Here is a 26048-nt window from a genome sequence, read left to right on the forward strand (position 1 = left end):
AGCCTGAATTTATAATTCTATATTAAACTTGGGAAGATTTTAAAAAAATCTTTGCATTTTCAAATTGAGCTGTTTGATTATAAATCATCCTGTATCATTAAACTGCAACCGCCTGTGGTATTCTTGTCACAATATACTACTCATACAGCAGGACTGCCTTTCACAAAATGTCCTTGTGGAAGAGTTATATTAGGCATTGCCAATGTTTCAGGAGAGCTTGTACTTGAAGCACAAAGTGTATTGTCAATTTATCCTTATTTCTGTAATCTAATCTACACACATCAAGGCTGCTCTTGGGCATTTCAATATCCAATAGAAATCTAGAGGGCCTCCCCTCAGCTCAGTTCCTATTTGAGCCAAACTGAAATCTTCAAAGCTCTATTAAGTATACTAAAAAAAACCCTTTTTGTGTGTATCTGCAGGGATTTTCAACGTACCATGGAAATTCTTATCATTGTATTATTATTTTTTAAAAAAACCCTCTAGTACTATTTGAAATTTTCAAGGACTAATAAATAGTCCAATGGGTGCAGAAGGAGCAAATGGCGTTTGTGTTGACATGCATTAAGTGAAGTGCTTACCACAGAGATACATGTTACTGAGAAGTTTCCAAATGTCAAATTTTACTCTCTGAAGTTGAAACCCGCTTCTCACCAATCATGGAACTTCAAAAGAAGTAGAGTAAAGCCTACTTGATCAAAAGCAAATATATGTAATATGTGATATGAAATTCTTGGATGTTTGTGGGGAGAAGCAGTGAGAAGATGGCCACTAGTGAAGGCTTGAGAAAGATACAGTCTTAAAATAGAGGCCCAAATGCTGTTCATCCCAACTGCATAGGAAGGCTTAGTTCACAGAAACAAGTAGCTATTGAGACAGCTAGGGAAGACTATCTTGTGAAGCAAGCTATTCAAATGTCACCCAAACACAGTTTTAGCATTGTCAGAACAAACCAAGCAAAAAGGGGTAGGATAGTTTAAGTGGCACAGCAAAAATTTCCATTACAGGACAGGCTTGAGAAGGTTTTGTTTGTCTTACTTAATGCTTGCATAATGTGAAATTTGGACAAGGGACAGAAACAAGGAAAGAGTGAGACCAGGCAGGGTTACAGCCAGCAATACTGACTGACTAGAATGGTCAAGCTAGCTCTTACGAATCATTAGAGCCAATGGAAGGGAACAGCTGGACATAGCACAGCACAGCACATTTGATCTTTACAAACAGACTTGGCCTGCAGTTGAAGCTGTATCTATTGTACAATCTTTATGAAATTGCCTTATGCTAAATGCTATCATTAATTCAACTAGCACATATCATATCCATGGTTAAAAATAGTCATTTATGCATCAACAAAAGAAGAAAGGTATCATGAGAGAGAGAAAAACAATGAAAGAAATTTGGAATAAAAGAGCAGTAAGCTAACTTAAACAAAAAAAAAAGCAAACTTTGAAGAGAAATACAAAATATTTCACCAGAGAAGATTGTGACTGGCAATCAGTATTTAACCATTACTGAGCTGAAGTGCTATCCAATATCCTTGACTTTGCAGATCACAATGACATTATATGAGAACCATGTTAGTACATGATAGCAAAAAATCAGGCATCTGATAGCACCTTTTCTGACTAATAATGTCCTAAAACGCACATTTAATGTGCTGCAGCTCACTTCACCAACTGCACAAATTATAGCTTGATTGATGTAGGATTTAAATTGAGGGGGAGGGGGAGAGGGAAAGACAGAATGGTAATACAGATGCAAGTTACACGTGAAAGAGACTACAAATATCGTATCTATTGCAATGTGTAAAAACCCATTGTGTTCCTTGAGACAGTTGTTTGATGTATTTTGTTGTTTGATGTTGTTTGATGTTCAATTGGCAGGAATGATAGCTTTTTTTAAGTGGAGATACCACAAATTGAATTTGAGACCTTTTCTATACAAAGCAATACACACTGCAATTAATTTTAAGTCTTCTGTTATGAAGAAAGGACACCAGCAAAAAATGTTCTGAACTGAAATTATCTACATTGCAAGTTCCTAAAGATTTCAAAGCAACGTATTTAGGGCAACATAATATCAACAGATGTTAGATACTTGGAATTTCCATCCATAGTTCAAAAACATCTGGAAAATACCAAGTTTTGAAAGATTGCTTCAGGAGCTTGAATGGCACCTCTTTCTGTGATTTGTCTTTGCATGACAGGATTACTCCTTTTTTTTAGTAGTCCTAAAAGTGGCACATCAAGAATTAGCCACATCAAGCAGATAATTCTGCTGATTTTGTTTTTTATTCTTTGAGTCTATCATTTTCATTTATTATGCTTAAGAGTTCCCTAAACATTTTATGCTATTGGGAAATTATATATTTCAATGGACCAGGTATTGCCATATATCGGGGTGTCAAACTCGATTTTATTGAGGGCCACATCAGGATTGTGTTTGACCCCGGGGGGGGGCGTGGCCAGCTCGACATCACTCATGTCAGGGGTGCCTATGGTGGCACAAGTGCTCTGCCAGTGAAAACGGGCTCCTGAGCTCCGTTTTTGATTGCAACAGCCTCCTGCAACCCTCTGCCAGTGAACATGGGGCTCAAGGGGGCCGCACATGGCTCTCCTGAGCTCTGTTTTCACTGGAAGAGACACCACGGGCCAGTCCTTCACTGTTTCCAGGGCAGCCCCAAGGACCAGATCTAAGCACCCCGCGGCCAGATCCAGCCCCCAGGCCTTGAGTTTGACACCCCTGCCATATATCCATATCTATAATCATCTACTCAATAAGGCCCTTCATAACTGACCACTTACTGCGAATCTCAGCTGTAGCATACTTTGGAATCATGGAGTCTGTGGTGAGTTCTGGGTGAAGAATACATCCATGAGTGTAGGCATCCATGGGCAAGGAATCTAGGATTTCTCTATACTGCATTACTCGTGAATGAAGGAGGCTTCCGTTCTCAGGAACTAGCTGGATGACGTGCTCTGCAAAACAAGAAATGGTCAAGTTAAAACAGACTTTCATTGTATATATTTTTTTTCTGATATTTCTTTTTCTACAAAGCTAACTTATTGTAAATAACTTACTTATTGTGAATAAGTGCTCCATAGTGTGCCTATTTATAGACTCAGATTTAAAGGGTAATTTTGCATCTTGGATTTGAAATATCAAGGAAATGAGCATACAGGGTGAAGAAGAACTAACAAGGACAAGCAACAAAAAATTGGACAACCAATAAATAAATTTCCTGATAGTTAAAATAATATCAGTGGAATGGCTTATGTTCAAAAGTTGTGGGTGCTCCATCACTGGTGGTTTTTAAGAAGAAATTGGACAGCTATTTGTCCAGAATGTTATAGGGCAGTGATGGCTAACCTTTTTGCCGTCGTGTGCCAAAAGCGAGGGGAATGCTGTGGGGGGTGGGGTGTTGCGTGTGTGTGTGGACCCATAATTCAATGCGCCCTGCGCATGTGCATGCAACCCCCCCCTGCCCTCTTCCCCCGCTCTTGGCACGCGATAGCACAATAGGCCTGTTTTTCGCCCTCCCCAGGCTCCAGAGGCTTTCTTGGAGCCTGGGGAGGGCAAAAATAGCCTTCCCCACCACCACCCCCGGAAGCCCTCCAGAGGCCCTCTGGAGGCTGGAAACAGCCCATTTCCCGACTTCTGGTTAGCCCGGAAGGCCCAAAAATCAGCTGGCTGGCATGTGCATATGCACTGGAGCTGAGCTACAGCAACACTTATGTGCCCACAGATATGGCTATGTGTGCCACCCATTGCATGCGTACCATAGGTTCGCAATCACACATTGCATGCGTGCCATAGGTTCGCCATTGCATGCAGTTATAGGGTCTCCTGCTTGAGCAGGGGGCTGTCGTGTCCCACTCCTCCGCTGACGGCCGGGTCGGAAATCCGAATCAGGTGTGCCTCTGCAACTCTGCCAAAGTCCTAGCAAAGTCCTCAGGGCAGGCAGGAGACCAGAAAGTGACTTCAGCAAGATATGTTTAGACTTTGCCTGACTCAGAGAATGCCAGAAAGCAGATCCTTTATATAGGCCATGGGGTGTGGCTCCATGACTCAGCACTTATCCAGGCCTGCCCCTTCCTTCCTTCTGTTGCCTCCGCCTATCAAGTCTTCTGATGCGAGGGTCACTCCAGTCGGCAGCTGTTGGTAATAAACCTTCCTCAGGCTCACATGCTGTGGAGGAGGGGGAGGGGTCTAGTTGCTCCGTTTGCCTGGGCATGGAGCCAGAGCTGGGGGCTGGAGGTATTTCTTCCTCTTCAGCCTGTCTGGGCATGGAGCCAGGGCTGGGGCCGGGAGGCATACTAGGACATTCTTCAGCGTTCGGAAGCAGATAAGAAGACCCCGGCTGCGGTGAGAGCGGGCAAGACACAACAGGGGCATAGGACTAAAATACTTCCAAGGTGCCCTCCAACTCTGTTATTCTGTTAACATCTTTGTATGAATGGGTAAGCATATAAAATAGTCAGTGTGCCTGAAATCTCCTTAGTCAGTTACAAGCTCCTGCAGACAGAGTATCTTAATCAAGATGTATTTCTAGAGGCTGCAGCACTTCATGGGCTTCCCAGAATTTTACCAAAATTAGCATAAAATTGTTATTTAGTTGTAAATTATAATCCCAGCAACTAAAATGTGCAGTTGAATGACAATTGGTAGCAAGGGTATTTCTCTTATAATACTAAAATAAAGTGACTTTTTTTAAATCTTGAACTAATATCTTTGTTTTCTTTTCAAACATCCTGCACCAGCTGCCTTTGACATGGCATTGAGCAATGGCAGTTCTGTCCTCTACTTCTGGGTCCTATATTTGTAGGGAAGAATAAATTGGAAAGACTGAATTTAATTTGTAAAGTAATCCTAACTATAGGAATTTGTTGCGTGGATGGCAATACTCTGGTTCAAAACATATTAAACCAGCTTAGAAGATAGAAACACATTTCAGAATTAACTTGATAAGTTAGATAAATGCATATATAATAGTAGAATTCAATTTAATGAATGCATTTTTCCAACCATAACACAAACTTTGCACCAGTACAGGTATATCTGAAGAGAATCATTAGATTGTGCTGATATCAATTTGAATTAGGAGAAAGGAGAAGTAATGTGTTTGAGTCTGGCTCCTGGCTCATGTATGTGTTATTAAATCTGAATTAGCATTACATCCATAATGCATTACCCGGACATATAATTCATATTTTTTCAGAATTTATACAGGTAGTCCTTAACTTACAATAGTTCATTTAGTGACCGTTCAAAGTTACAGTGGCACTGAAAAAAGGGGCTTATGACCGTTTTTCACACTTAAAACCATTGCATCATCTCCATGGTCACATGATCAAAATTCAGACGATTGGGAACTGACTCATTTATGACCGTTGCAGGCTCATGTGATTTCCCTCTTGTGACCTTCTGACAAGCAAAGTCAGTGGGAAAACCAGATTTACTTAACAACTGTGCTAATAATTTAACAACTACAGTGATTTACTTAATTACTATGGCAAAAGTCGTAAAATGGAGCAAAATTCACTTAACAAATGTTTCACTTAGCAACCAAAAATTTGGGCTCAATTGTAGTTGTAAGTCAAGGACTACCTGTACTATTTATGTGAGGCACTGTTTCTGACTTATCTTTTACAGATTTGATTCTATATTTCAGTCCCCATGTTCCTTTGTCCAAATGTAAGAACCTATTCCCTGGCTCTCATCCCAGATCTCCCAAATGCCATTCCTGAATCAGTTCATTGTAAGAAATGCCTCTGGTCTCATTAAAGCTATCCTTTTAAAATAATTCACCTAAATTGCCCCATTATGGTGATAGATGCATATATCTTTTGATTAAACTTAGTTCTGGAAACCAAAGAAGATAATGTGGAAGAATGAAAATCATTCTTCTGAATATCTAGTTCTTATTTTAAAGAGGTTTTGGCTTTTATTTACTAATCTCAGTTAATAGTCAGGAAATAAATATGCAGCATGGTTTAGAAGCTTTGTTTTCTTTTCATTTTTTTTGTTTTTGTTGCCAAAGTGCCCTGTGTGATTTAAATTGTTCAGATGGAGTCTGACTTTTCATCTAAAATAAATATGAAACAAAATGAAATTCTTTATTACAGGTCAGCCACCCATACTGAATGAAACTGATTAAATAAATTCTACAAATTAGAGCTACAAGATAGAACATACAAAATAAAAAGATCTGCCATCATGCTTGCACCATTTTCTGCCAGCAATGTATAATGCTAGGGGTTACCTTGGAGTCCTTATCTGCAATTATAAATTGCATAAAAAATTCCTCAGTCCATTGCAAAAATGGAATTGGAAGAGGCCTGAAGTGTACCTTGTGTACATCCCAAAAGAAATTCTGTGTTTCAATATTACCATCATTACAAGGGCAAAGCCTTTGCTTATGGAATTTTACAAACATTTTCCTCCATTTCTGTTGATGGTATAATATTGAACCATGGTAATGTAAATGCTTGTTGAAATTTATTCTTTAAGTTGATCAACGTATATTACTGCTTTAACATGTACATTAATGTGTTCCAATTGTACCCTAGAGGAGAGTTTACTATATTCTGATTGTAATTCTATTTCAGAACAGAACAGAATAACAGAGTTGGAAGGGACCTTGGAGGTCTTCTAGTCCAGCCCCCTGCTCAGGGATCAAGGATCCTTTGCTTAAGCACCACCATTGCCCGGTCCCAAGAGGCAACATGCTATGGGAGACAAGCAGTTGTCTCAAGTAACCAGGCCCATGCATTATTCAATTCAATTCAATTCAATTCAATTCAATTAATTTATATTGCCTTCTATTAGCACATGGTGACTCAAGGGGGCTTACAGAATATAAAACCTCATATAAAAACTAAAACTAATAAAAGAAGAGTCATATAATAAATTAATATGCTAAAATCACTCCCCACCGTGGCAACATCACCTCACATGAATTATTTAATGGGCTCCATCCTATTCTGGGTTCCCCAGGCCCACTGCCAGAACCAGGTCTTCAATGCTTTCTAGAAGACTGTTAGAGTGGGGGCCATTCTAATCTCTTAGGGGGATGATCAGTGGTGGGTTGCCCCCGATTCAGACCAGTTCGCAAGAACCAGTAGTAAAACCGGTGGGAGGCTCCGCCCACTGACCCAGACGTCATCAGGAAGTTTCTGCGCATGTGGTCCCATTGCGGACCGGTAGTAAAGTAAGTAGAACCCACCCCTGGGGATGATGTTCCAGAGAGAGGGCCACCATGGAGAAGGCCCTTTTTCTGGATCCCACGAGGTATATCTCCCTAGGGGATGGGACCCGCAACTTTCCCTGCCTCCCGCTCTGATTGGTCGGATAGATGTGACCGGCAAGAGACAGTCCCTCAGACAATCTGCTCCCAAGCCATGAAGGGCTTTAAAAGTGACAACCAGCACTTTGAATTGCACCCGGAAGCAAATTGGTAGTCAATGCAGCTCCCACAGGAGAGGTGATACATGCATACACCGGGGTCTGCACAAAAACATGCAGGCCGCTCCATTTTGCACCAACTGGAGCTTCCGGATGCTCTTCAAGGGCAGCCCCATGTAGAGCGCATTGCAATAGTCAAGACGGGAAGTGACTAGGGCATGAGTGACTGTGAGTAGGGATTGCTGGTCTAGAAAGAGCGTAACTGGCACACAACCTGTAGATGCATAAAGTCCTTCCTGGCCATATAGGGCTTTATAGGCGACCACCACTTTGAATCACACTCAGAACAAACTGGCAACCAATGCAACTTGCAAAGCAGAAGTGTTACATGAGCATACAAAGATATACCCATCACTGCCTGCACCACTGCACTGTGGGCCAGTTGAAGCTCCTGGGTCATATTCAAGGGCAGCCCATGTAGAATGAGTTGCAGTAATCAAGCCATAATCAGAGATTTAAGAAAGAGTGTTCAGCTTACCTACAGTACACTAGTGGTGGTTACAGAAGAATTAGCTATCAAAATTTGAAAAAAGCAAAATCCTATTCAATCCCAAAGTGGAAGATCAGACTGGACGCCAAAATAAAGAAATTAAGATCAGATGCAAGTAATTTAAAGAACATGAAAAAGCAAAAATGTAAGAATGTAAGGATCAAGACAACTCTAATTAACAAATGTTGGTTTGGCGCCAGAAAAATTGAAGAAGCTTTGGAAATCATAAAGAAACAAATAACAGCAATATCAGGAAAAATTGAATGCTATGAGGTACAAATCATCTAATTTAAGCAAAATATCAATCTGGTCTGATTGATATTTCATTCAGACCAGAGGCAATTCTAGATAAATGCCAATAGAAATTGTGAAAATAGAAAACCAAAAAAAAGGGAAAAAAAGAAACAATCCCGTTTTGGAAACATAACAACAATACTGATGTAAGAAGATTTAAGAGCTTGATTATAAGGGCGTTAAATTTCTAGAACAATTTTCCATATCTAGTATCCTCCATATTGAAATAGCTATCATACGCCAACAATGGATAGGCTAATTCAAGGTGATGGAAGTTGCATCCATCATCTTGAGGGTTGAGGAAAGTATCTAAAAGTTTACCTCCTGTGAAGTTTTTCTCCATGTAGTCAATTATTTGATTGTAATCACTGATTATGTTATCTCCATGGATGATGACAGGTACTTCTTCCCCAAGATTGAGGCGCATAAACCAAGGTTCTTTGTGCTCAGTCAAGGGCATACTCACATCTCGTTCCTCACAAGGTATCCCTTTTTCTGCAATGACCAGTCGGACCTGGGGGAAAAAAACAGATGAAAAAGATATGCAATTAGTGTGCAAACTGATGCTATTAGTATTCATAAATAAATTTTAAGAAGCAATTGCAAGTGGTGTGCACTCTACACACACACACACACACACAAGCACACACACATGCACACATGCACACGCTATCATATCAAATTTGCATCCCTCCTCAGAGTGGTTCTCCACATCATATGGTCTTTATAATATTACAATTATATCTGGACATAGCATTTGGTGTTCATGAAATGCTTAGCTCATATGAATTTATTCTAGTGGTAATTAACTTATTTAAAATGTTTATAATTAATAAATGAGAATAGCAGATTTCTGGCATGCGGGATCTATTTTGATTTTGTGAACAAAATGAATAAATATAGTGTACACCATGATAAAAGATTCTGATGGGAAAGAAATTGAATTAAAACAAAAGTATTCTGAGTCCAAAAATTCATTTTCGGTCCAAGAATTGCAATGACTTCACAGTCTTTAACATAAAACCTGTTCCTGGTTATTCCTGTTTTTATCTGAGCAGGGGAGAGAGCAGAAATATCCTCAGGGAGATCACTACTGCCAAAATTATAGGTATGATAGTGTCTTCAGTAGTATCTTTTACATGACTAGGATGCACGCTGCACATGATAAAAGGGGTAGGATTTCAACAGGGGTGAAATCTAAAAATTTTCCCTACCAGTTCTGTGGGCATGGCTTAATTGGTGGGCATGGCTTGGTAGTCAGGTGACCCAGTGGGCGTGGCTTGATGGTCAGGTGACTGAATGGGCATGGCCAATAATAATAAATAATAAAAATAATAAAGTATACAAAACTTGGGAGCGCACCAGTCTATCTTCTTTAAAAACAGAGGCACCAGTCTACTAATTGCCTTTTTTTGGGAGCGCACTGGTCTACCTTCTTTAAAAATAGAGGCGCCAGTCTACTAGCCGCCTACAGTGCTGATTAGCTGTAGTGCGGCCCTTTGAAGTGCTGCAGCAGTCATTTAAGACCGTTTGCAGCTATATCACCACCAAGAGCTTCAGGGACAGAGAAGAGGAACAGCGAGGCATGGGCAGTGGGGGAGGGCAGGGATTTTTGCTACTGGTTCTCCGAATTATCTGCCCCCATTGCTACCAGATCGTGCGATCTGGTCCGAACCGGTAGCATTTCACCCCTGGATTTCAATTGACTGGTCACTCCTGCCAGTGTGATGCTGTTGACCTCTTTCAGAAGATGTCCCTGGAAAGAAAAATAATTTTGTTCCCGCTGTTGTTAGATGACGGGAACTCAGTAGATTTCTTAAGAGTCTTGGATCACTGCAGAGGTAGGTTTCAAATTTTTTTACTACCGATTCTATGGGTGTGGCTTGGTGGGCATGGCATTGCTTGGAGGGCGTGTCTTGGTGGGCATGGCAGGGGAAGGATATTGTAAAATCTCCATTCCCTCTCCAATCCAGGAGAAGGTTACTGCAAAATCCCCATTTTCTCCCGATCAGCTGGGACTTGGGAGGCAGAGAATAGACGGGGGTGGGGCCAGTCAGAATTTTTACTACTGGTTCTCCAAACTACTCAAAATTTCCGCTACCAGTTCTCCAGAACTGGTCAGAACCTGCTGAAACCCACCTCTGGATCACTGGGATTCTCACCAGGTTAGGTGATTTTAGATATCCTCTAACAAAGTATCAAAATACTAATAAGAAATGGAATTTTGGAACCTGAATGTGAATGTTTATATAGCCAAAACAGGATCATAGCATAATTTATTATGTTGTAATTTATACTTCAATCTCTCTTTTTCATTTTAGGAATATAAAATACATTATTAGACCAAAAGATTTTTTAGTAGCATCTACTTAAAAGGAGAAATTGTAGTAACGGACACCACATAATGCACAAATTATTTCATTTGTGCAGTAATATTTTAGCCACAAATCCAATTTTTATATTGAGCTAAATTTCTACAAAAGGAACAATTATAGTAGTTGGATTAATAGATGCACAAATAGAAAACAGATGTAGACTAAGAAGTGGGTGGATATGAAATCTGGACTATAACGTATTTTAAAAGTTCTTTATTATACAAAGATTTAGCTCTCTTGAGAAGTTATAATGCTGAGAAGATGAAAGTGAGGGGAGAGAAAAAGGGGATGACTAACAGCAAGATGCATGGTCATGATTACAGCAGTGATGGATGCATTATTGGAAGACAGAAGAGTCAATTTGGAAACTGACCATCCTGGAGAAGGTTTAATCTGTATGATTGTTGACAGAGTTGACAATGACTTGATGGCACATAAGAAATCAGTTATAGTATTTCCTATAATTGTATGTGGGTATGTAGTTTATTTGTATATGTGTAACTTATAATTTAATTTTTCATGTGATATGATTGATATCTAGAGTTGAAATATTCTTTTCGATTTGCATTCCAGCAATGCTAGGTCCCACCTGAAGTCTCCTTTGCTTTCACACTATTCCATTTTCATAGGCAAATAATGAATTATACAGCATAACAGATGTCTAGAATAGAATAAAATAACAGAGTTGGAAGGGACCTTGAAGGTCTTCTAGTCCAACCCCCTGCTTAGGCAGGAAACCCTATAGCATTTCAAATAAATGGTTATCCAATCTCTTCTTTAAAAATTCCAGTGTTGGAGCATTCACAACTTCTGGAGGCAAGTTGTTCCACTGATTAATTGTTCTAACTGTCAGGAAATTTCTCCTTAGATCTAGGTTGCTTCTCTCCTTGATTAGTTTCCACCCATTGCTTCTTGTCCTGCCCTCAGGTGCTTTGGAGTATAGCTTGACTCCCTCTTCTTTGTGGCAGCCCCACAAGGGTGAGATATTGGAACACTGCAATCATGTCTCCCCTGGTCCTCCTTTTCATTAAACTAGACATACCCAATTCCAGCAACTGTTCTTACTGTTTTAGCCTCTAGTCCCCTTCCAGTCTAAAATAAAGAAATAGCTTCCCATTGCCTGTTCTCCACCAGGGATTTGAGAGCTGAATGATAGTTGCTATCAATTCATAATAAATAAGTATACGTTAGGCATTAAGCATTTTCCTACATTTAGGTTAGCTATCTGAATTCTCATATCAAGAGAATTCCAGTATCTTGGCAACCATATATTTTAAAAGCTTCCTCCATTCTCTCCTCCAACATTCTCCTTGCTCATTACTTAACATGTTATTTCCGGCCAACTGAGATTAACTGTATTTGGTCTTCCTCTGGCATCTATCAACTTTGATGCTTTATTAATCAATAGCATTCTCTGCGCTACCTGTTAATGAAGATAGCTGAATGAAAGAAGGAATCATGTTTTTCTTATGCCCAATGCTACTCTAGCATTACAGAAATATTGCATATATATTTAATACCGTTATTCAAAATGGAACTAAAGCTATTTTGCATTTCATTCAATGAAAAACCTGATCATCTTCATCATGTAGTGGTGTATTTAAACATCTATCTATTCTTATTTGCAGTACTTACTTGTTTTATACTCCAGCTTTCTACATTAGTGAAAATTTAACTGGTCTCAAATTATTGCATTTTAAAACAGGGGTCTCCAACCTTGGTCCCTTTAAGACTTGTGGACTTCAACTCCCAGAGCCCCTCAGCCAGCAAAAAATTCTAAATCTGAGTTACTCAGTAAGATTTAATCTGTGTATTCTTCCATTTCCAAAATCAATATATCAAGGAAAATGTTAAACTAGAATCTTCATTTCTTAATATGATAGTCTTTCCAGGCAAGTTTCTTTCTAGTCAGAGAAGATGCTGATGTTATTTTTGACTAAGTCCCCAGCATTTAGATATAAGATAACTACTTCATGCATGAGAGTAGATTAAAAAAAAAAGATGTACCACTGAAATAGGAACTATACCCTTGACTCACTCTTTGGCAGTGGTTGAATTAGTCTCTTTTGACAGATGGGCATGGAAAAGGACAAATTTCTTCGAATTCTCCTGTCTGTAATCTAGATATCCAAGCTTGCTTGCTTTCCTTGCTTTCGTTTTTTATACAATATTAAATATATAAATATATTTAATGTTTATAATACTAAATATAAATAATGTTTCTTTGCTTTAACAAGCAGAAAGTTGGTAAAACATAATGTAGCTAAAGAGGAGAAAGGCAGTTCCATCTACAGTTGTAATTTACTAACTGCGTCAATGAGCACTTACCCTGAATCCTGAACTGACACTGTACCCAAAAAAAGATGTCATATTTTTAAATGTGTGTGTTGTGTGGTATGTGTTTTTGCAGATGGATATGTGCATATTATACAAAACTGCTGAGAGATTTCGACTGATTTCGTTTAAACACTTTCATTATCCAAAGAGATGGGCTGCCAATTCCCTGAACTGTGCATTTTTTTTTTTAAAGAATGGAGTCATCTGGTTTGTTACCTTTAACTGGCAGAAGCAATTGATATGGATAAAATCCTTGAGTTGACATATTGATAGATTGATATTTTATTGCTAGATTATCTAGATTTGGGTGCATTTGATTTGGTTTTGCCAGAGCACAGCTCCTTCATTCCTTCTCACCAGGGCTCGGATCTGCAGAGGCAACAAAGATATAGTGCGCATTCTTTCACCACCCACGCTGCTTGAGAGGATTTTGGGGTGGGGGTGGGGAGCACTGTTCAGCTCTTTTAACAAGAGCCTCTTACTATAGTCTCTAAAATGAAGGCTCATCATCGGGCTCTTAACTGCTGCACGAAGATGCCCCTCCAACTAGTTTCATTAAGGACGTGTCCTTTTGATTCTGCCTTCATCTCACCTTCAGCCCGTTATTGAGCTTCTCTTTAGCCGTTCCAGTTTAAAAATAGTATTCTCCCTTTTCTCCTGACTCTGTTTTGGACAGGAATACAATGTAGAATGCTGTTTGGTGACTTTTGGCTGCTGCTTCCAGACCCTTTTGCCTTGGAATGTAGGGATGAGAGGCTATGTTTCCACAGCAATAATGCCAGCAATAATGCCTGACTTGCACTTTCCAAAATATTTGGAAAGTGCTCCTCCTTTTAACAGGATTTTTCTGTTTTTTGAAAGAGAAGTAAAAGTAAAGGTAAAGATTCCCCTTGCACATGTGTGCTGGTCGTTCCCGACTCTAGGGGTGATGCTCATCTCCGTTTCAAAGCTGAAGAACCAGTGCTGTCTGAAGACGTCTCCATGGTCATGTGGCTGGCATGACTCAACGCCAAAGGCGCACGGAAGGCTGTTACCTTCCCTCCAAAGGTGGTCCCTATTTTTCTACTTGCATTTTTTACGTGCTTTCGAACTGCTAGGTTGGCAGAAGCTGGGACAAGTAACGGGAGCTCACCCCGTTTCACGGCAGCACTAGGGATTCAAACTGCTGAACTGCCGACCTTTCGATTGACAAGCTCAGAGTCTTAGTCACTGAGCCACCATGTCCCCTAAGAAAGAGAAGTAGACCTATGTTTAAAAAAAAAAGTTCTCACACTAGTCTTTGCTGGAGTACTACTCCTTGAATGTGTAACTTGCTCAGTTTCTGCAGATACGAGTATTCTCAGTAACTTCTATTAGTCAACACACAACCTTCTTCTTAAATTGCCTCCATTCCCCCCTCATTTCTTATTCAGTGTTTTTTTTAATTTCTCTCTTCTTTTTATCTACATCCTCCCTTTGTCCTCTTCCTGCTCTGTGGATGTGCACACATACATTTCTCTTTCTGGGTGTATGTCTTACTTGTGCCTTTTGAGCAGGGGATACTATCAGGAACTTTACTCCCTTTGATAAATTTCTTAAAGAGATTTACTACAGTGGTCTCCAGTAAAGGAGGAGGAATAAGGAAGCAAGAAGGAGCTCTCCCACTTTTAAACATGGAAATAGCAACTATCAGGTTATTTTTATGGGCACAGATTTACTGCTCTTTCAAAAAAGCACAAGATCCATGGCCAAAAACAGCCTGTGCAACAACTCACAGGTGTAGAGTGTTTCCACACCTCTGGCTTCTCATTCAGGCAATTTGAAAGTGTGCTAAACTTTGTATCTCAGGTGCATAGTTGTATTCACTCAAGCCTGTCCTACCCTATGTTAAGGAGAACAAGCAGTCATTTTTCCTCCTAGCAGAGAATAGAGGTAGTCCTCGACTTACGACCACAATTGAGCCCAAAATTTCTATTGCTGAATGAGATAGTTAAGTGAATTTTGCTCCATTTTACAACCTTTCTTGCCACCGTTGTTAAGTGAATCACTGAAATTGTTAAGTTAGTAACATGATACGTGAATCTGGGACACTACAACTATCATACATATGAATCCAAGAGTCCAAATTCTGATCATCTGATCACAGGAATGCTGCAATGGTCATAAGTTTGAAACATGGTCATAGGTCACTTTTTCAGTGCCATTGTAACTTTGAAAGTCACTAAATAAACTGTTGTAAATTGAGGACTGCTGGTACTCATTGAGAGGAAAATAAAACCAGGAGGATCCAGCAATCCTGTCAATAAATCGTTCCACATTAAAACTGTAAAGGCAGCATTACTTGCCAGCTTCATTTCTTAGGTAAAATGGAGCTTGTCCTATAGATAGGCAGCGTGATTTATATTGACATACTTTTCCGCTGACTCAAGGATTGGTGGAATAGAGTCCTGACAATCTGTGCAGAGAGTCATCTCAGGAAGAATCTAGCAAGATTCTGTTCAGGGAAAAAAGCTGAAAAACTTGAAATATGGACTTTTTGCTGAAAGCGGAAAGAAATTACATGAAGATTTATGGGTCTGAAAATTAAGAAAGATGCAGATTAAATGAGAGGCTGAAAGGTTTTGTATAATATGTAAGAGGGAGGAGAGACCATAACATTGTAACTATCTGTTGAAAAGAAGGTGGGATGTTATTATACTCCTTTTGTTTTATTTCTTCTCTTTTTTTGTTTCTTGTATTTTTCTTTCCTTTTTAGTTTTGATTTGTTTTTACTCTGAAAAAAATAATAATTATAGTTGGAAGGGATCTTAATTACTCATGTAATTAACTCCTATTCAGAATCCACTAGAACAGGAATGTCAAGCGTGCAGCTCACGGGTGGGATGTGTCACGTGCTGGCCCCATCCAGTTTTCTTGGCGATATTTTCAGAAGTGGTTTGCCATTGCTTGCTTCCTATGGCAGCACTAGGGATTCAAACAGCTGAACTGCCGACCTTTCGATTGACAAGCTCAGCGTCTTAGCCACTGAGCCACCGTGTCCCTAAGAAAGAGAAGTAGACCTGTTTAAAAAAAGTTCTCACACTAGTCTTTGCTGGAGTACTACTCCTTGAATGTGTAACTTGCTCAGTTTCTGCAGATACAGTATTCTCAGTAACTTCTATTAGTCAACACACAACCTTCTTCTTAAATTGCCTCCATTCCCCCCTCATTTCTTATTCAGTGTTTTTTTTAATTTCTCTCTTCTTTTTATCTACATCCTCCCTTTGTCCTCTTCCTGCTCTGTGGATGTGCACACATACATTTCTCTTTCTGGGTGTATGTCTTACTTGTGCCTTTTGAGCAGGGGATACTATCAGGAACTTTACTCCCTTTGATAAATTTCTTAAAGAGATTTACTACAGTGGTCTCCAGTAAAGGAGGAGGAATAAGGAAGCAAGAAGGAGCTCTCCCACTTTTAAACATGGAAATAGCAACTATCAGGTTATTTTTATGGGCACAGATTTACTGCTCTTTCAAAAAAGCACAAGATCCATGGCCAAAAACAGCCTGTGCAACAACTCACAGGTGTAGAGTGTTTCCACACCTCTGGCTTCTCATTCAGGCAATTTGAAAGTGTGCTAAACTTTGTATCTCAGGTGCATAGTTGTATTCACTCAAGCCTGTCCTACCCTATGTTAAGGAGAACAAGCAGTCATTTTTCCTCCTAGCAGAGAATAGAGGTAGTCCTCGACTTACGACCACAATTGAGCCCAAAATTTCTATTGCTGAATGAGATAGTTAAGTGAATTTTGCTCCATTTTACAACCTTTCTTGCCACCGTTGTTAAGTGAATTTTGCTCCATTTTACAACCTTTCTTGCCACCGTTGTTAAGTGAATCACTGAAATTGTTAAGTTAGTAACATGATACGTGAATCTGGGACACTACAACTATCATACATATGAATCCAAGAGTCCAAATTCTGATCATCTGATCACAGGAATGCTGCAATGGTCATAAGTTTGAAACATGGTCATAGGTCACTTTTTCAGTGCCATTGTAACTTTGAAAGTCACTAAATAAACTGTTGTAAATTGAGGACTGCTGGTACTCATTGAGAGGAAAAGCTCATTGTATGATGTTGTGACAAAATAAATAAAATGACCTACCAAGAGCAATTGCTGCTCACCTCGGGCTTTCTGTACTGTAATCATGCACAGACCAGAGCTCTTCCACAAGCCATTGTTTTTCTTCCATAACCCCCAGAATAATTGTTGGAATGCTTGCAATAGTTCTCAGGGTGAAAAACTACAAATCAAGATGAACCAGTCATGCTTCCCTCTGACTGACATATTAGAGAGACTAGTACGCTGTCCTCGTGTTTATTTTAAGCTAGACATTTTCCATAGCATTTGAGAGGAAAAGCTCATTGTATGATGTTGTGACAAAATAAATAAAATGACCTACCAAGAGCAATTGCTGCTCACCTCGGGCTTTCTGTACTGTAATCATGCACAGACCAGAGCTCTTCCACAAGCCATTGTTCTTCTTCCATAACCCCCAGAATAATTGTTGGAATGCTTGCAATAGTTCTCACGGTGAAAAACTACAAATCAAGATGAACCAGTCATGCTTCCCTCTGACTGACATATTAGAGAGACTAGTACGCTGTCCTCGTGTTTATTTTAAGCTAGACATTTTCCATAGCATTTGAGAGGAAAAGCTCATTGTATGATGTTGTGACAAAATAAATAAATAAATAAATAAATAAGCAGCAGTACCCTCTGCTCAATTCTAGTAAACCATAATGCTACGTGGCTTCCAAATTAAAGCAGAAAGAAGGGCCTAAGATCAGGAAGGTAGAGTAAGGTGGGTCATCTAAGGGGACACTCCCTGCCTCCAAGCTGCAATGCTCACGCTTCAAACTGCCTGTGTCCAATGGGAGAACCAGAAGCCATTAGCTCTGCTGGTCAATGCAATAACCATGCCAGTCTGGAAACAGAAAGGAGAGCTGCCAGAGCGATGAGAAATTTCAAGGGTAATAAGGCTTTTCCAGAGTTTATTCCTTAGGAGTTGTTACCGAAGCCATTCTGTATATTAAAGATAATCTGCATGAGCTGAAGGGGAGATCCTGCCTGAGCCCGCCTGAGCAGAGCCTTCTGCTTCTTAGCAATCTCTAAGAGAAAACGGAGTGTTGTCAGTTTTCTGGCAGAGAACAAAACCAGTTCCACCTCCGTTTTAGGCTCACTTCCAGATCTGCAGCACATAGTCTTGCTACACATACTTCATCCCCCAGAATACTCAGTAACATAAGGAGCTGCCAGGATCAAGAACTGGGGAGAAGCCATGCAGGAGACATCTCTGACTTTCTGCTTGTCTCCATTAACCTGACACAAGATACAACTATCCGACAAATTGTCATAAAACTCTTTAAAACAGGGGTCTCCAACCTTGGTCCCTTTAAGACTTGTGGACTTCAGCTCCCAGAGTTCCTCAGCCAGCTTTGCTGGCTGAGGGGCTCTGGGAGTTGAAGTCCACAAGTCTTAAAGGGACCAAGGTTGGAGACCCCTGCTTTAAAAGATCTTAAAGAGATCTCTGAAAACATGAGGCTATGTATATAGTATATGCCTTGGGCAGATCATTTTAGCTTTCTTCCAGCTTCTAACAAAGTAGCTAAGAGGAAAAACAGATCGCTGCTCTTTTAATTGGGAAAAAACATACACAATTGTAATAATTCGACTTCAATTATTCTGAAATCTCTTTCTCTAAAGATGTAGCGGCTTCCCTTTTCTTCACTGTTGTATCTGGAAAATGAAGGCTGATGGTTATTAGCCAATTTCCTTGAATGCAACTCTTTTCCATCAACGCCCACCCACTCCCCACTCTAAAATAAGTGACCTTCTTGCCTAGCAACTAGTTGTTTTGACTATCTTTCTCCTGGGGATTGTTTCTGTCCTGATTACATTCTACATATTTCTTTATTTCATATTATTTTAAACTGGAAAATACCAAAATGGGCATGGGAATGAATCCACACAAAGCAGCCTAGAGAAAGCAGTCAGATTCGTAAAGTGAGACCCACCCCATTCCTATTGCAGGACCCAAATTGCTAATCACATGGTCTGTGAAACTGGCATGTCACTTGCCAGTGACTGGTAAGGGAATCAGGTTAGGGATTGGAGATGAAAATAGCAAATAGTATGCTTGAATTTTTTCTTCTTCTTCTAAATAAAGGATAACATTACTCAGTAGAGTAAAAGTCTTACAAGATGTTAAAGGCCAGCAGTTCCAGGCTGATCTGGCCACTGATGAGAAAGGCTAATACTTGTAATTCAGTAGTATCTTTTTGACCTACACAGCTTTTCTCATCACAGAAATTTTAGAATCTAGCATTGAAAAGTTGGGAAAGATCTTACAGGTTTGTTTTTCCAACCCTCAAAACCTAACAATATTATTGAATTTCATGATACTAGTTCACATGAATAATCCACAGCACATCATTGGAGCTACAAGATTATCATTCTGATTACTGTCTCTCCAATCACTTGAATAGAAATTAGGATGAAAAGCATATTTATATCAAAGTACGATATAAATATATATATATATAGTAGTAAGATCTCACTCATTAATTAGCCAAAAACATCAAGAGTTCAGTATGCCTCTATCTGGAGATCATTTGAAAATCCAGTACATATTCTTAGGCGATATAAATTGCAATTTGTCCACAAGCATCAGGCAATCCTAAAACACAAGTATATCCAAAACAACTGCTAATTAATCCACACTAATTCATTCTGAGATAAAATAATTTAATATTTCCCAATAGGCCCTTTTGTATTGGCACTTTTCTGTTTCTTTCTGAGAAATTATACGTCAGTTCTGGCTTCCCTTCTTACATTCTAGATCTTATACAATAACAGCTAATATGTCTTGAACACTTGGCATATTTTTCCTTCCAGGTCTCATTGAATACTGGAGAATATACAGTGTGACTGACTTAAACTGGGCTGATAAATAATGCCTTTTCCAAAGTAGTTCTGGGACGTGCAGTTCTGTGCAGAGTTGATGGCAGTGGGAACTAATTCAGAGTAGGAGATGAAGCCAGAGTGTGAAGACAGAGAAGGCATGTTGAAACTTCTGAAATTTCCTCAGAGGCTCTGAATCTTAATCATTATCTTAAATTGAATCTTCTCAATCATCATTGAAATTATAATTCCTTTACTGAATTATAGAGATGTTATAGAGCAGGGATCTCCAACCTTGACAACTTTAAGCCTGGAGGACTTCAACTCCCAAAATCCCACAGCCAGCAAAGCTGGCTAGGGAATTCTGGGAGTTGAAGTCCTCCAGGCTTAAAGTTGTCAAGGTTGGAGACCCCTGTTATAGAGGAAGCAAACTTTTGATTACAGACTTGTGTCTATCCTCTTAACTTTTCTGGATGTCCTGCCTCCTCCCTTGAAGAAAGAAAGGAAAAAAGATCTCTCACTGAGTCAGACAATAGGTGACTCTATTCAGTTTGGCTCTGATCCAAACACTGGATTTAGTCCTGTCCATCGCTGACAAGAAAAAGTCCACAAATTATTGCTGAAGGAATGTGACCCTGTTATGAACTCTAAAACAATTGGTCTTTGTCAATGGTATGAACTGATAATCTTTCATTGGAGATCCTGAGATTTGAGTTTGGAGTATTTTGTATATAGGGGATGCATTCTACCATTGATATTAAAGCATGCTTTAAACCACTGTGAAGCAGTATATAAGTCTAAGTGTGATTTCATTCCTCTTGGTGTCCCAAAATGTTCCTAAACTGATTTGGAGCCATTATCATATGTGGATTTATTTAGATATATCTGTACACTCAGAACAAAATCCAGCTACCTTAAATTCTGCTTAAAGCTTCCATGGCAAAAGGTTACCATATTTTTATGTATCCTGATTTCAAATGTCCAAGAGTGAAAATCCTGTTATTGTGCAACATGGTTTATTGCCATCTAATATAGAAAGTTAAATGCTTAAATGTATGCCCTGCAAACTAGGGCATTCAAAACCTTTGCCAAACCAATTCTCGAATACAGCTCATCTGCCTGGAATCCACACTGTATATTGGACATTAATACAATTGAGTGAGTCCAGAGGTATTTCACACAAAGAGCCCTTCACTCCTCTGCTCACAACAAAATATTTTATGCCACGAGGCTTGAAATTTTGGGCTTGGACAATCTAGAACTACGCCGCGTACAGTCTGACCTAAGCGTAGTACACAAAATTGTCTGCTACAATATCCTACCTGTCAATGACTACTTCAGCTTCAACTGCAATAATACATGGGCAAACAATAGATGCAAACTCAAGGTAAATCGCTCCAAACTTGATTGCAGAAAATACAACTTCAGCAACAGAGTGTTCAATGCCTGGAATGCATTACCTGACTCTGTTGTTACAGCCTCACACCCCCAAAACTTCAGCCTTAAACTGTCTACCGTGGACCTCAACCCATTCCTAAGAGGTCTATAAGGGGCGTGTATAAGCGCACCAGCATGCCTACCGTCCCTGTCCTACTGTCTCCATTTATTCGTACTCATTTCCTGTATTCATGTCCATGTTTATATTTATACCTGTTTTCTCATACGTTTGACAAACTAAATAAATAAATACACAAATAAATAAATGGGCTGTTTAAAATGCTTTAGGGCTCAGTGTCACTCCACCCCCTCCTTTCCAGAAGTTGCTGTTCAATGCTGTTCATTTCTCAGACACTTTCAAGACACTGAGTGCAAGCCAATTATGAGGATTTGGATTAAAGGTAATGAGATGCAATAAATGCCTCTGCACATATTATCTGAGCAAAGTGTTAACTTATATAGTGATCGCAGTATTGGGTATTCAAAATTCTATTGGTTGCAAGCGGTTTAGAAATAGGACATGAGTAGCTTTTTGGCATTCTAATCTGGTAAAAACTCCCCCCCCCTCAAAAAAAAGTGGGATATTGTGAAGTACTCACTTAGCTAACTCTCAAGCCAGGCAGAGAAGGAGAGGTTTAACAACCTCTACATCACAAGATGCCAGTTTTATGAAATGAGACACTTGACATCTAAAATCACAATAGGAAATTCTTTTTTTTGAGAATAAGGGCAAGAGAATTGAATTGGATCAATTCAATAAGGATCATGTGAATGTTGGAGCATAAGAATGTTGAACCCTCTTATGGAAGGGCTATTATACATGGCATTTTTCCTTCCAAATCAAATTCAGGAAAACCTGCTGGTAGAAAATGAAATTGGATAGTCAGACATTGTGCCAACCACTAAATCTAAGACTTTTTTTCTTTTATAGTAGGTGTGCCCTGATTTGATCTTTATTTATTTATTATTATTTTTTGAATTTATATCCCGCCCTTCTCCGAAGACTCAGGGCGGCTTACATTGTGTAAGGCAATGTAAGGCAATTTCTGTTATGAAACCACTTTCACTTTGAAAATGAACTCTGAATCAGATAGGTAAAATGTTGAACAAATGCTTGAATAGCTAATCATTTTAGAAAATTGAAAAATCCCTGATCCATGAAACAGCAATCATTATCTAGTTAGAATCCTGGTCCATGAGAATTTGGATAAATAAAGGTAGAAGAATAAGAGTGATAGCATCACAGATTTATACAATTATATATACATGTGTGTGTCTGTGCGTGTGTAAAATGTGTTAACCACCCTTCTACCTCACAGAAGAGCTCTGAGAGCGTACAATCCAATCAATATAATAAAATAATAAATATAGTTGGAAGGGATCTTAATTACTCATGTAATTAACTCCCTATTCAGAATCCACTAGAACAGGAATGTCAAACGTGCAGCTCACGGGTGGGATGTGTCACGTGCTGGCCCCATCCAGTTTAGCGAAGAGAAAAAAACTCCCGATACATCATGTGATGCTGCCGTGACGACGCGAGTTTGACACCCCTGCACTAGAACATCTCTAATAAGTTACTATCTAGCTTGTTTGAAGATGTCTAATGAGAAAATACTAGTACTTAATATGGCAGCCAATTCCATGGGCTTACAACTCGTACAGTCAGGAAGTTTCTCCTGATGATGATCTTGAATATGCTTCCTTGTAATTTTAACCAGCTGATTTTGATTTGTTCAGATGGGGCTGTTGAGTCCCAGTTCCTGGAAACTCTGCAGGCTTGGATGAGGAGGAACCATCTCCAACTATTTTTTTTTTATTTTGTATTTTGGTCAAGCATGTATTTTATGACAGATATAAGTGTAAACATAATTATAAATACACGAAAAGGATATGAATAAAAGACAACATTAGGACGGGGACGGTAGGGATACTGGTGCGCTTAAGCACTAAATCCTACCAAGACTGAGTGGCTGTGGGAATTGGGCCCACAAGGTTCTGAGGACTTTCCTTCCATACTCTTGGATCAGGTAGCCCTTCTCCACTCATACTGGTGTGCAATCTGGGGGTTCCTCTTAGACCACGTGTGTCAAACCCGTGGTGTCATGTTGCCATCACATGACGTTTCGTGACATTTTCCCATTTGCGGAGCTTGGGTGGGCGTGGCCTGTGCATGACACATCCAGCACACAGGCCGCCAATTTGACAACCCTATGTTAGACTCACTGATTTTGCTTGAAGAGCAAGTGGTAGTTGTGGCTAAAGGGGCCTCTGTCAGGTATACCAGTTGCACCCTTTCCTAGGACAAGAAGCCCTTTAGTAGTAACTCATGCTCTACTCATCTGAAAGCTTGACTACTATAATGTACTGTAAGTGTTCTTGAAAACCCCACAGAAGCTTCAGCTGTTCCAGGATGCAATAGTACAGGCGGTGACAGCATATCATAGTATGCCCATATGACATCTCTGTCCATGAGCTGCATTGGTTGCCAGTCTACTTCTAGATACAATTCAAGGTTCTGGTTATTACCTATAAAGCCCTACAAGGCATAGGGCCAGGTTACTTGAGGGAGTCCTATCTCCCATGGTTTCTTCCTTGTGATGGCAGAGTTGGCACACCCCAAGTCTTTTCAATTAAACAGTGTTGTCTGTTGGGACCCAGGAAGAATGCCTTTCCTGTCATGGTCAATGCTCTTTAAAAAGAGACCTTCCTGTGGAAATCTGCATGGCTCCACATCATGAAGATCTGGCTGTATTCCCAGATCTTGGGATGAGACAATTGTGGCTCCTTTGTCAGATTGTTATTTTTGTTTTTTGTTTGTTTATTGGGTCTAGATCTCATCTTGGGTTTGGTTTGCATTAGCTTTTAATTTATTATTTGTGAACTGGCCAGATTCAGCTGGAGTTGGGTAATGTCCAAATTGAATTAAAAGAAATAACTAAATGATTACATTCTGGAAAAAGTCTTTAACATCTAGGACCTTCTTGAAATGTCAAGACTCAAAATTCCTAGGACATATGCTAACTAGGAATTCTAGGAGCTGAGGGTTTCAAACATTCATGGAAACCTTTTGTAAGGACCATATTCAATGCTGCTATATATACACACAACATATGTTACTAAGTATATATTTACATTCTGATTTCTATTCATTGTAGACCCTCTTGATTTTGATATGGCCAAAATCTGATGATACATTAACAGTATTTGGGCAAGTAAAATTTGAGAAAATGTGGTTTCTCAAGGCTTCATTTGGAAACAATCATCACAATCCTAAGAAACTAATACATCTCTGCCTTATAACATGGCACAAAAACCAATTGAAGCATCTGCAGAAGCAAAAGAAAATGAAAAGGCAGCCATTTAAGCATACTTCCAATACTTCAGTTTTTCTATTTGTATTAAGCAGTCATAGCAACCTGCCTGCGATAGTATTGGATAAACCCCATTGAATGCAATGCATAAGTAGCACTGACTATTTTAGTCCAAAATATCAAGGTATAGATAACAAAATATGCTTACCAAATGTTTTTAAAATGATAGCCTGCTTAATGGGAAATAAGAGGCTAATTTACTAGAAAGCTAAAATTAATTCAAGCATATAAAATTAGTTGTTAATTTATACACAGAGCTCCCAATTTAGGATATAATTAAGGATAAGGGAAAGAAACTAATTAAGCACTTTCCTCCTTGTATTTTTCCGTTATTGAGAGGTGACAATTGCTATGAAGTACTGATCTTGAGTTTATCTGTAATTATATATTGAATAAAGATGTTTCATTTTTTTTTTTTTACATTTATATCCCGCCCTTTTCCGAAGACTCAGGGCGGCTTACAGTGTATAAGGCAATAGTCTCATTCTATTTGTATATTTACAAAGTCAACTTATTGCCCCCCCAACAATCTGGGTCCTCATTTTACCTACCTTATAAAGGATGGAAGGCTGAGTCAACTTTGGGCCGGGCTTGAACCTGCAGTAATTGCAGGCTATTGTGTTCTAATAACAGGCTCCTTACAGGCTCCTTACAGCCTGAGCTATTCCGGCCCTACATACATATTTAATGGGAGAAAGAGCCATTTATTGGGTCTAACCCCATTATTTTATTTTACAATTTATTCCATCCTGTTTCCTTGTATTCCTGTACTTCACTGTTTCTCAATCTTGGCAATTTTAAGATGTGTGAACTTCAACTCTGAGAATTCACAAACCAAAATTCCCATACATTTTAAAGTTGCCAAGGTTGAGAAATATTGCTCGGCACCAAAATTGAAGTACATTTTCCAAGCAGAACCTCATTCAGTTTCCTTTGGCAATACTTGCGTACTATAACATGGCTGGCATAAAACTCAAATGATTAACAGAACTATTTCTAATACATAGTTAAATTATAGAAATTTGCTGCTTTGAAAAGTCTTAGCCAAATTGTGGAGGACCAGAGCCTTAGTAGCTATTGTTCATGATAGATAAATGGAATTTTTGATCCTCCCAAAAGTATAGCTATGAAACTAATGGGAGAAACCTATTATCTCTTTGAGGGCTTTTTTGAAATATTTACCAGCCCTAAATAGAGTTGTGGACTAGATGGTGCTTGATTGACTCCAGCAGGACACTTCTGAATTTCTTAAGCTGATAAAAATCCCTCAATTCATTTTAATCTTCATTTATATTCTTCTGGATTGTTTTTAATTTTACATGTATGTATGATATTTAGATGCCAGCAACTTG

At 39.2% G+C, this 26048-nt stretch overlaps 1 protein-coding gene across 2 annotated transcripts in view; it reads right to left on the reverse strand.

Annotated features, from left to right (window-relative positions):
- GDAP1L1 (ganglioside induced differentiation associated protein 1 like 1) overlaps positions 1 to 26048 on the reverse strand; it is a 49402-nt gene that overhangs the window by 16030 nt on the left and 7324 nt on the right. For both annotated transcript variants that reach the window (XM_058174452.1, XM_058174451.1), the window contains exons 2-3: positions 8570 to 8762; positions 2805 to 2978 (exon numbers count right to left, since the gene is read on the reverse strand). In XM_058174452.1, coding sequence (XP_058030435.1) covers positions 2805 to 2978; positions 8570 to 8708 — 313 coding nt within the window. In that variant the 5' untranslated portion in view covers positions 8709 to 8762. The remainder of the gene's footprint in view (positions 1 to 2804; positions 2979 to 8569; positions 8763 to 26048) is intronic.

Source organism: Ahaetulla prasina, chromosome 3, assembly GCF_028640845.1.
Source record: "Ahaetulla prasina isolate Xishuangbanna chromosome 3, ASM2864084v1, whole genome shotgun sequence".
Taxonomy (NCBI): domain Eukaryota; kingdom Metazoa; phylum Chordata; class Lepidosauria; order Squamata; family Colubridae; genus Ahaetulla; species Ahaetulla prasina.